The sequence below is a fragment of the Nothoprocta perdicaria genome, unplaced genomic scaffold (genome assembly GCF_003342845.1).
Source record: "Nothoprocta perdicaria isolate Ctin4 unplaced genomic scaffold, notPer1 scaffold_165, whole genome shotgun sequence".
NCBI lineage: Eukaryota > Metazoa > Chordata > Aves > Tinamiformes > Tinamidae > Nothoprocta > Nothoprocta perdicaria.
In genome coordinates this window covers 312,917-325,206 of record NW_020454816.1, presented here as the reverse complement: position 1 = coordinate 325,206, position 12,290 = coordinate 312,917, and the positions used below count along the sequence as shown (strand labels likewise).

Sequence of the window (12,290 nt, the reverse complement as noted above, 5' to 3'; positions counted from 1 at the left end):
TTGGTGATTAAAGTGATGATACTGCTGCCATACTTGTCAAAAATATAGACCTAATTCAATAGAAAGGCGACAGTCAGTCTCCATGTTGATCTATGCTGAGGCAAACTGCCTCTGAAAGCAGTACAAAGCCTGAATTGGCCTCTTAATTTTATGCTCTAGGGCATAGTATAAAAAAGGGAATTCTTTCTAAGTGCCTGTAATTGCATGTTACCAGAACCTAAAATATAAGCCAAATTTTTGAAATTATAAGTGTTAAGCTTTCCATTTCAATTCCTGCCCCTCCTCCAAAAAAAATCATCAAAACAAAAGAGCTTTAAAATGCCTCGCTAGCCCACATCATTAATAAAATATACAGCGTACTTAGCCTTTAATTGCAAATGTACATTTTGAGAGAAAATACTTTTTAAAAAATAAATAAATTGGGTCCTTCTCTCCTAGCCGGCCAGTGCAGGATCCAGGACCTTGCTCATCCCCTCCGCATGTCGCAGCTCCCTGGAGCTTCCATTTGGAAGCAGCACCTTCCAAATGACATTTCCCCTGAGTTTTAAATCTCCTTGCAAAGGATGAGATAGTTTGTGTCATTTAGGGGTATCTCAGGCTTTGCCTTCGGGTAGGCAGAGCGAGCCGGATGGGCCACCAGGCTTYGGTCAACCGGCTGGACCGATCCCAGTCTTCCTGCTGGGCCCCATGGTGGGAGGGAAAAGCCTGGATGAGGTCCTGGGTTTGTCTCCCAGGGCTCACGTGGCCTCGGACCAAGGCCACGTTTTAAGCTAAGCTGCTGGTGATGCTGATGCCTGTGTGAAAACCCAGCAAGATCCTTGAGTCTGCACCGGCACGTTGTAATCCAGTCCGGAATATCGAGGCTGAGCATCTTCTCAGTGGGAAGGGGCTCTGCTAGGTCGAAAGGGGGGTAGTTTGGCACAAATGGGCTGGAGCATCTGCCTTGGGAAGAGACAGGCGCGTCCCCCCTCCACGCTCCTCTGGATGGGTGTTTACAGCTTCGCACCTCTCCGAGGACAGCAGGAAAAATACAAGATTAACCATTTTGTACACTCGACGGCTTCATTGGACAGGTAATAAATCAATACAATTGAATTGGGGGAGATAGTGTTCAAATGCTATTATCCGTGTCTCCGTTATTGAGCTGGGATCCTTGGACTGACTTAAAGAGGTCCTTGCACCTCCAGGACGCGCGTGCGCGATTAGACCTGGTCCTGGGCTCCCTCTGCCGAACCCACCGCTCAGGCTCGCACCTTTTTTTTTAGATTTCTCTCTTTTTGGGGGTTATTTTCCCCGTTCATCATCTCCTTTCCACGGTGTTGCCTGGTTATCTTGGCAGAGCGTGAACAGATCATCTCACGCACTAACGAAAGACGTGGAAGGGGAGGGTTTCATGTGCATTTGCCTTTGCTTCCTGGTAGCACAACCACCTGTAAAGGGTCACTTGGGGCAGCTGGGGCAATCAGAGGTGTTCATTTATTTGGGGCTGCTTGGAGACCACTGAACCCTTCACCCCAAGGAATTTCCCAACATTTCCTGCCCAATGCAGGTGACTATTCCCCAGGGATGCTGACAGCACCGTGAAGTCCAGTTGCTGCAGGAAGAGTCTGCAGCAGTTTAAGAAATGCGGAAGACCAGATTTAACGTTGATTAAACGGGTCTGATATCAGCCAAGTTGCTGTTAAGCTGTGTCTTCCTAAGTGAAYGCTAAATCTAGCCCAGAGTGTTAGACTCTGCAAAGATTGATGCTGATTTTGAGGCTTCAAAAACGGTTTTCCTAACAAAATACTCTTTTTTTTTTCCCACTACAATCTCTTATTTACAGGTCTTAATATTTTAGTGTCACCTTTACATTGTAGCGTTAAGGTTCAGATTATTTGTCTGTGGGTTTAAATCCCCAGATCCTCCTGCTATCTAGTTCTTCTTTTCCTGGCCTGGATAATTTAATAAATTTCCACTTTGACATATGTAATTTCACAGTGCCCCCTGGTGTACACGTTTCTCTCATGCATCGCGTTTGCTCCCGAGCTCTTAGCTCTGACAAAAACACCTGGCTTGAACAGCTTACRGTTATTTGTCCCCGTTGCTTGCCGTTTTCGATGATGTTTTCCATTTTTGCATTGAAATTCAAGACCGATCCTGGAAACCTGCTGCCACAAACTCACCTCAAGCACCAGAAGAGCTTCCAGACTTCATATTAGTTAGAAATTAGTTAACAATTYTGCCTGTTTTGGGCAAAATCTGAGGCCCAAACTGTCACTAAAATAGTTTCATGTTGTCAGTGACTGAAGAAGTGTGTATTGGGGTTTATGACCTTCCTGGTGCTGGAGTGAACCTGAGCGGTGTTGCTTGCCTCCATGCCACCCTGCTGAAGTCACCAAGTCCCAGTGCGTGAATGTGGCTGCAAAATGTCATCCTGCCCCCCAAGGACGCTAACAAGAAGCAGGTAAATGAACCCCTGATGCATCTCCACTGACCTCAGCGGAATCCTTGTACCCGGAGGGTGACATCCTGGTGACCAGTGCCATTTGTATGAGAACCTGTTCCCCTCTTTCATTACATGAAGTAACTTCCTTCTTTTTGGTTTTCTCTACAAAAATGCATCAGTTGCGGAAACGTGGGCCTACAACTACGACTTCTTACCTCATGAATCAAGCTCCTGAGTCAAAGAGTGGAGCCTCTGTCAGCCCCAAGCCGTGAGGCCTGTGGTGAGCTACGACTACAGGGAGAAGCATTTGGCATGAGGGATCAGAAGAGTTCCATGGTGGCTTCTGGTGCCTCATCGTGGATGGCACCAAAGTACACTAAGTTGATGAGCGGGTGTCCCCTCAGCTGTCCCAGCACTCCAGGACTCTGGGTGTCCTCAGCACACCCAGCACTGTGGTGTGTGGTGGCTTGAGATGCGGCTGCCACCTCCTATGAAAGCACCCACTGCTGCTAGGTGCTTTCATGGTAGTGGGACATCCTGGTGKAGCTCACGGGGCCCTTCTCAATGGGGAACTCCTGYTGGTGTCCTTTCATCGTGGTGGGACATCCTGGTGGAGCTCACGGGGCCCTTCTCAATGGGGAACTCCTGTTGGTGTCCTTTCATCGTGGTGGGACATCCTGGTGGAGCTCACGGGGCCCTTCTCAATGGGGAACTCCTGCTGGTGTCCTTTCATCGTGGTGGGACATCCTGGTGGAGCTCACGGGGCCCTTCTCAATGGGGAACTCCTACTGGTGTCCTTTCATCGTGGTGGGAATCCTGGTGGAGCTCACAGGGCCCTTCTCAGTGGGGAACTCCTGCTAGTGTCCTGCTAATCGACAGCACAGCAGTGAGCCTGTGCCCAGGCACGTGGGAGATGGCCCTGTCCCCTGCCAAGCCTCTTTGCTAGACAGCAAGGTACAGGAGTGACAAGCTGTCCTCCAAGGGAGTGTGGTGAAGTGACAGTGTGCAGACGGTGCTCACGTTGGGAATGCCAAGGGCTAATTGAGCTGTCAACAGCTTGCTATTAACGGCATTCCTAGGATAGACCTTTCCTCCTYGCAGCCCTGCTGGCCAAGAACCTGGTGGCATTTGTGGCTCTTGCTGAGGTGACAGAACTGGCAGACGACAAGGTAAGTGACTGGAGAGGGTTGCTTTTTAATTAAATCTTTAAAAACCACAGGTTTCCGGATTCTGGAAGAAATGAAAGAAGTATTAAAAAAATCACCTCTCTTCCTGAACAACCTGGAAAGCATATTTACTGTGGAGGAAGTTCTAAGCTCTTTGGTGCAAGTGACATGGCCCCAACCACTGGCAAACCTATCACCTGCATCCAAAAGGTTGCATTGCACGACAGGATGCTACTGCTGACCAGAGTTTCCACTGCATGTGGGGAATACTAAGAACCACATAGGAGGTCCATGTGGTTTTCTTTCCTCATTTAGGAGTCAGAGGACTTGAGTTCATTGTATATAATTGCATTGAAGATTAATGTTCTCCACTATAAGATGGAGCTGTAAGATAAGATTAGGATAATTGTATGAATACTTTGTGATATTTCTGTTTTGTTCCACTCTCTGCTGCAAATTACCTCTAGCAGTAAGACCTAGAGATGTTCTCCAAAGTAGGTTTCCCATTTAAGAGACAGTACAAGCATGTAGGAGTGCCTGCCATAAAAGAAAGAAAATAAAATTGAATCATCTTCCATATGTGGGAGTGTTGGAGAGAGATGGGCCCTTGCAATATCCTACGCCTCTACTGCTAGACTTGAAACCATGCTGAAAGACTTCAGCACCTCATCACCCTTGAGAGTGAACCTGATTCTGGACCCAGTTTTTGTAAACAGCACCAAATGGTTGATGGACAACCTGGATTTAAGGGCTAGTGAGGTCCAGCTTTCCTTGGAATATCTGGTATTCCAAGCTGGAGAGTACCTTGCCATGTTTCCTCAGTTCAAGGACTTCCTGAGCCAGAGAATGGTGTCTTTTGTTTACCATTCCTGGACTGAATTTTCTCTTCCCATGTGTGTATCCAATGTATGTAAAATTCTGGTGTTCATTTGTGGCTTCTGCAGCACCGGAGATTTTCGTGAGGGAAGGAGAGGGCCCTTTACCTGCTGTAAAAGGGGAGCTGTCTGTCTGCTTATTCTAAGTTGAGAGACTAGAAGATGATGTTGACCATGGTTGACATGGTCTCAACTTCTGTGTCATCAGCTACACATGCCAATGGAAATTTTGGGAAAAAAGAGGCTGGTGTCTTGCTTCACTTGGCTTAAACAACATGTGAGCAAGACAAAACACAATAGAGAAGCCAGGGAAAGGGAGGATTATTGTCTCACCCTGAACAGATCTCTTTTGAACATGGGAGCTGCAATAGAGGCCCAGTCAGGCTGGAAAGACTRTCATCGATGAGACAAAAAGAGTTTGGTGCACAGTTCAGGATGTTTCATTAATTTTGATCACTGCATCCAGGCAGTTCAGAGGTCTGGAGCTGGGCCTCAGTGCCCTCAACCTCCTGCAGTGCCCTCTAGCATTAAAGCGTAGATAGGGACAGACTTGCAAACCTGATATGGGACACCTGGAAGATGGCGTGAAACGTATGAAGCACGACATAGGTCTTTAGGAAGCTGATTTGYGGGTCACTAGATGGTGCTATTGATCCTGAAATGAGAACAGAGTGTTTTGAGAGCAAGAAACCTTTTCTAAGTTTGCACCCAAAACATCGGTGCAAAGTTGCAGCTGATGGACAGCGTTTCACAACATCAAACTTCCAAAACATCATTGGAATCTAAATGTCCTGCTCTGCAAGGGAGGCTGCAGAGACCAAATGGTACAACAAACTACAGCAAACAGCAGAAAAACAGGAATTTGGCAAGGATGTTGTGTGGTCCTACTGCACRGCCTTAGCTCTGCCCTTCCCAGAGCCAAAGGGCAGGAGGGAAGACTATCTTAAAACTCAGGCTGCTGTAGATGTGACAAGTTGCCATCAGAACAGGCTGGTTTGTGGTTTCAGTTCAATTTCATTTCTGGCCAAGTTTAGTTGTTGTTTAGGTGACAAGTAGGGGAGCACAGGGAGCTGCTGCATTTTGAGTGACTGGAAGTGCTGAGAAGATGCTCGATCTGAAACTCTGCTGCAAACGGCATGAATGTGCACATACCAGAGACTGCTAAAAATCACGATATCTTCTGATTACATTCAGCTTAAGCAGCAGAGATCCTCATTTGGTAGGCTCTGGCCTGAATACTGGAAAGATCTGGTGAAAATGTTTAGGATACTGTTTCCTGTTATTTTTGGGGGGACACATATTCTCCGTTTTTCAAGACAGCTCTTGCCTTTCATCCCCACTTCAGCTTGTAGAACTCRAGGGAAGAAACAGCTTTCTGGAACCCTCCTTCTTTCCTCCTTCCTCTCCTCTCCAACCCCCCAAACGTCACCAGGTTGAGACAGTTGYTCTTAACATCTAACTCTGGTAACATGCAGAGCCCAGATCCTGGTACGTATGTTTGCGTGAGCTCTGTTGATGTGGTGCAATCAGAACAAAAATACATCTTTGACTGGTTATTATTCATAGAATCACAGAATCCTTAAGGTTGGAAGAGACTTTCAGAAATCATCCAGTCCAACCCCTCTGCACACACAGGGTCACCTAGAACATGTGGCACAGGCTGCGTCCAAGCGGGTTTTGAAGATCTCCAGAGAAGGAGACTCCACAACCTCCCTGGGCAGCCTGTTCCAGGGCTCTGTCACCCTCACTGTCAAGAAATTTTTCCTTAAGTTCCTATGGAACTTTTGGGGCTTCAGTCTGTGGCCGTTTCCTCTAGTCCYATCASTGGTCACAGCTGAAAAGAGGCCACCCCATCCTCCTCACTGCCTCCCTTGAGGTATTTACAGGTATTTACTGATCAGGTTTCCCCTCAGCCTTCTCTTCTCCAGGCTGAACAGGCCCAGCTCCCTCAGCCTTTGCTCTCTTGCAGATTCCGCTTCCAGCRGGCAACGCTCCGGCGCATCTGCCAGGTGCCGCGTTTCCTTCCATGGGGCACAGGGCAAGGTGAGTGGCTCCATACCCGACAAGCATTTTATGTGGAAAATCTGGTTCTGCTCGCTTGCTGTCATCCAAAAAAGCCAGCTGAACTACTCACGAGAGAGAAAAGATGTTGGTTGTGAAATAAACGGATTTGTTACTGAATATAAAAAGGATTTTTTTTTTTAAAGAAAGCAGTTATTCCAATTTACCCTTTCATAAACCTAACGAAATGTTTTATCAGCCTTGATTTTAGCTTGCTTTTACAGAATCTATATTATAAAAAAATTAAGTTTTAATATTCTTTCAAGCAAGCAGARTGTCTCTAAAAGAACTTACTGTGCTCTAAAATGAACTGAAGAAGATGCTGAGGTGCTGGCAGTAGTAACAGTCATTTAAAACAAATGAAAAATAATGTTACACTAATGATAACTAGTTTGGGCTCACCTTGTTCATCCCCTTTTTGCCGTAGCTGGAGTATTGTAGCTAACCAGCAGTTGCTTTAGGCTCAGTTGAAAGATTTGGATTTTCAGGTTTGGGAGTATGTTGGGTGTTTGGTTTCAAGGAAGGGTAAGTGCTTTAATGCCTTTTAGAAATTTGGCCCCCGGGTTCTCTGGGGGCCAGAAATTATTGACTGGGGAAAGGGGGAAGCATCCTGGGCAGGGATTATGTGGCAGCCATGCGGCAATTTAGCTGAGGGTTGTATCATGATGTCAATTAAGGTTGCCCAAGAAATCCTAATTCTTCCTGTAACCCCTGACCACTTGATTGTGCAACTGTCCTGTGGCTTGAGCACTGATTAAAATGCCATTTCCTAGGCTTTGTAAAAGGTTACTAAAAAGAGAATTTTATTAAGGGGAACTGTGTTGACTCCGATTTCTGCCTCGGCTCTCCCTGCACAGCTATTTCTAAATGACTTTTCAGCTAGGCCGAGTATTACGCAGCATAGACTCGAGCAGAGTAAAATGATTGATATTGTAATGGACTTTGCATCGTAGTACATGACAGAAATAATAAATGCCATGATATATGGCAGCCTTCCTAAAGCCCTATGGAGCCAAATGGGACGCAGAAAGCATCTGTCTTCCCCTTCCTACCCTTGCTTTGCCTCCCTGTGTCTGTCCTTTGTTTCCTCCCGCATTTATTTCCTCGGTAATGGAGCAGTGTAACTGAATTCAAAGCGACTCCGAAGGCACGAGAGCGGCCGTGGCYGCGTCATCCCGCCCGGACGGGAGCGGGTGGGTGTCTGGGATTGCGGCCTTTCCAGCCGCCTGGCCGAGCGGTGATGGTCACACCAGGGGCCTGCACGTGCCACCGGCTGCGGGATCTTTGCAGACTGGGCCATAGCTGCATTTCAGACGTCGATCCGGGTTATGATGGTTATGATTGTTGCATTTTGAAGCCAAATCCAACAATCCTGTCTGTGTCGGTACGGTTCTGCTTGGCTGAAATGGCTGCTCGGATACCGAGGCCTGTGTTCCTGCAATGCCACCAGCCACCACCCTCCGTGAGCGTTTCCACTCCTGCTGCTTCCCAGATCCCCACGTCTCCCCGATTGCCAACCTGCCCCTCTTCCTACGTTAAAGGTCCCGCTTGGAACTGATTCCTTCTGAAGATAATAAGGAATGAACCAAACTAAAGGTCTGAAAAAAAAAAACACAAAAAAGAAATAAGCATTGTTCCTTCTCTGGTTTCCTAAGAAGATTTTAAGCGGAGTACATTGGGAAGATTCTTAGTGATGCTTTTATGATCGCTTTGTTCTGCTCCCAAAAATTGGCTCTSGGGAGCTCTTTGGGCCGCACTCAGCCACATGCCGGAGGTCTCAAATTTCTGCAAGCTCCATGCAAAGGTCTGCCTGAGCCCAGGCAAGGGAAATAGGCTCTTGTTTCTTTTCCTCTTCCTCCTTAACTTGCAGGGAAAAAAAAAAAAAAAAAAAAAAAAAGTGAATTTACCTCTAGATATTACAGAAAACAGCACAGAGATTTTAAGCACGCTAATCATGAGGTTTCAGGGGGATACATGGATGAAGAAGGAACTCTTAGCTGAGCCAAACAGCAAAACAAAACCCAGAGATGATGGAAGCAGGGACAGGCCACCTGGTAGCAAGATATGAACGTCATCACAGGGCTGGGACTGGGAAAGCCAAGACCCATTTGAAGTTCAAACCGGCAAGGAATGTCAGGGACAGCTTCTTAACTACAGGCTTCTTTAACTACAGCAGTAATGAAAGGGAGACTGGACAGAATGTGGGACTGCTACTGAATGGGACAAATGATAGAGGGAAGGCAAAGTCACTGAATGTGCCTTTGCTTCAGACTTTTCTGCTATGACCAGCCCCAGGAATTCCAGACCCTGGAGTCCACAGGGAAAATCTGGGGAAAGGAAGACTTTCCCTTGGTTGGTGAGGAGGTGGATTTCAGTAAAGCTTTTCATGCCTTCTCCCATAACATCCTCAGAGGCAAGCATAGGAAGACGGGGGTAGATAAGTGGACAGGGAGGTGGACTGGAAACTGACTGGATAGCAGAGCTCAGAGAGTTGTGATCAGTGGCACAAAGTCCATTTGGAGGCCTGGGGCTACCAGTGTCCTCCAGGAGTCAACAGTGGGTCTGAGTATTCCTCAATGTTCCTCAGTTCCTCAACTCTTCAAGGAGCATTCCTCAATGACCTGCATGAAGGGACAGGGTGCACCCGCAGTGAGTTTACTCATCATACAACATGGGGAGGAATGGTTGATATACCAGGGAGCTTTGCCATTCTCAGGGGCTTGGACAGGCTGGAGAGATGAGAGGAGCCTTGTGATGTTCAGCAAAGGTAAGTGCACAGTTTGCATCTGGGGAGGAACAGCCCCAGGCACCAGCACAGGTTGGGGGTTGATCTGCTGGTGAACAGCTCTGTGTAGAAGGACCTGGGGGTCCTGCTGGACTAGAAGTTGACTATAAGCCACCAATGTGTCCTAGTAGCTGAGAAGGTCAAAGCTATGGTAGGTTGTGTTAAGAAGAGCATTGCCAGAAGGCTGACGAAGGTGAACCTTCCTCTCTGCTCAGCCCTGGTGAGGTCTGTTCAGCCTGGACAAGACTGAGGGAGGATCTGATCAATATGTGTAAGTATCTGGAGGCAGAGTATAAAGAGGATGGGGCAGGATTCTTCTCAGACAGGACAAGAGGCAATGTGTACAAACTATTAACACAGAGGAAGCTCTACATGAACATGAGGAAAAACTTCCTTACTSTGTGACTGAGTAGCAGATTGGTGCCCAGAGAGGTTGTGAAGCCTTCTTCCTTGAGATATTCAAAACCAATCTGGACACAGTCCTAGGCAATGTGCTCTATGTGGCCTTGCTTGAGCAAGGCTGGGTTGGACTAGATGATCTCCAGAGATCCTTTCTGATCTTAATTCTTCTGTGATCCTTGGAGCTGCCACGTTACCAGACACCAGCTACAAAACCCAAGATGTAGGAAAGCAATCTACATCACCTCGCTTGTCCACAGACAGCTTGCTTTGTTTCTCTTTTGATACCTAGGCCTTTTTTAAGATTAAAGCTTCTCTGTACCATCATGACGGTATCTCTGTTTTAAGTTTACCTCTTGGCTTTAATCTCGGGATGCTGATAACAGGAGATTTCCTCTGCAAATTGTTGAGTAAAACTTGAAGAGCAAAAGTCATGAAGAGGGCTAATCTAAAGGTAGGAATTTAGAAATGAYAGGGAAAAGACTGTTTTTTCCTTGAAATTGTTCTCATTTCCCAGATGATTTCTGCACCTTCCACTCTTTTTCTTTGGCTTTGTTACCAAATTAAAGAAAGGAGGACTTTCCCTGTTTGTATTTCCCATCTATCTCCTAATGAATGTCAAACAAAATTATATGATTAGACACAAGTATGGACTGCCCTTATCTTACACAAAGCAAAACATATCCCTGATGTGTTTTTGTATTCCTGATCTCCAAACACTTGTCTTCATCTTTTTCCACCTGATGTTAAAAAGTCTGTTATGAAACTCTTTAATTTGGTATTTTAAAAAGACTGGGTGCAAATGTAACTGCTCGCAGTTTTACTAAGTGTTTCTTAATTCTCACTTGTACCGGATTGGTGAAATTTTAGGTAATTCTACATTGCCATGTCCACATAATGAGATATGTTGATCAGGATCACTTCTGTTCACTTAATTGCTATCCGCAGTTGCCTTATGAGTGTTCATGGTTTGCTATGTCACACACTCAGAGCAAAAGACTGTTGCACCCAGCAAACGTGCCTGTAGGCTACGAATGAGCTGTGTGGGCCGATGAACACAGCTGCAGCCGAGGAAAAAATACTGCTTGCACAAAGGAAAGTATTTCAAGAGGAATATGTGGTACGGGCCAGAGCAAAACGTACTGCCCCAAACCTGCTGTCAAATTCCCCAYGTTCCCGTCACCTCTTCCCTGTTCCCAGCACGAATTCCCCATTAACAGCTGCCACTGGCTTCAAGCTTTTGCCCTGAAATAACTCTTTCTTGCTGGCGTGAACCGAGTCTCCAGAGAGATGCTAGATTGCTTTGGTTTTGCTTCAATACTCCTAACTGTGGCATGTTACAGTTAAACCTTAAAAAGGGGAAGGAGCTGGTAGGAAAATGAAAAGAGAAATAGGAAAAAAAAAAATGTGTTTTGTGCTTGCAGAAGCCTTTGGGAATCAGCTGTAGGTGGGACGTGTTAGTCAGAGCCCCTCGGTAAACTGAACCCCCGTGACCAGACTTGGGTGGTTGTGCTGAGTTGGCCTTGGGCAGGGCCACGACTGAGGTCTCCTCCGAGCTGGACTATCCAGGGAGRGACTAGGGCTCACGGCAGCCTCCAAAGGCTTAGACCTCCCCTCTGCAGCCCCCGCATGAGCAGCACAGTTATTTATTCCCCTATTTTGCTTCCACACAGGAGTTAGCTTTAACGTGACCGCATTTTGGGGATCCCCTTGACACAAGCTTTGCTCAGGCTAGCAGTTTTGGGGCTAGCACGATGGCCAGGGCCTGCATCCTGGGGAACCTGTGCTTACATAATCCTGCATATTTCCCCTATATACATCTTCTACACCACATGATTTAACGTATGAACTTGTGTACTGGAGAACTAGCTCTTCACCAAGGCTTGGCCTGAGCAAGAGAAATGGGGCATGCACACCCTGCAAAACCATTGCTCAGCCTTCCCAAGCAGGGAGGGAGAAGCTTTTATTGGAGGAAGGAGGCGAATGTGGCGCTTTACACATTCAAACCCGCATTTCGCGTCATGGCGCCGCCCGCGGCCCCGCCACCATTTTGTCGCCCCCGGCGCCGCGCGCGCTCCCGACCCCGCACGCGGCGCGGCGGGAGCGCGCGCACGCACGCGGGGAGGAAGCCTCTGCGCCTGCGCGGCGCTGGTGGGCGGGGCTTGCCGCTCTCGCGAGAGCGCGCGGGCTATATCTGGGAGGGGGCGGTCGCGCSGCTTCCTTTAGTGCGCGTCCGCCCGCCGCGCCGCAGCTGCCYGCCCGCTCCGCCCGTCCCGCCGCAGGCCGCGAACATGGAGGACAGCGCCATGGACATGGAGAGCGTGGGCCCGCTGCGCCCGCAGACCTTCCTCTTCGGTAACGCCGCCGCCGCCCTCCCSGCGCCGAGCGGGCGGCGGCGCCTCGCGGAGGGGGGTGGGGGGGCGTTGGCGGCCGTTAACGGCCGCGCGCGGGCGCCCGTTAACGGTCGCACGTGGCAGGCGGCGCGCACGTGGCGGCGCCTTTTGTTCCGCGCGGCGCGGGCCTTGCGCGCCCGTTCCTAAGGACGCGGCGCGGCCCGCGCACGTGGCCGCGGCCCG

General features: G+C 48.3%; 1 protein-coding gene across 1 annotated transcript in view; it reads left to right on the top strand.

Moving 5' to 3' along the window:
• The first annotated feature begins 11,901 nt into the window (after positions 1 to 11,901).
• NPM1 (nucleophosmin 1) overlaps positions 11,902 to 12,290 on the top strand; it is a 12,391-nt gene continuing 12,002 nt past the window's right edge. Inside the window, exon 1 of the mRNA XM_026035682.1 lies at positions 11,902 to 12,069. Within this exon, the coding sequence (XP_025891467.1) occupies positions 12,006 to 12,069 (64 nt within the window). The 5' untranslated portion in view covers positions 11,902 to 12,005. The remainder of the gene's footprint in view (positions 12,070 to 12,290) is intronic.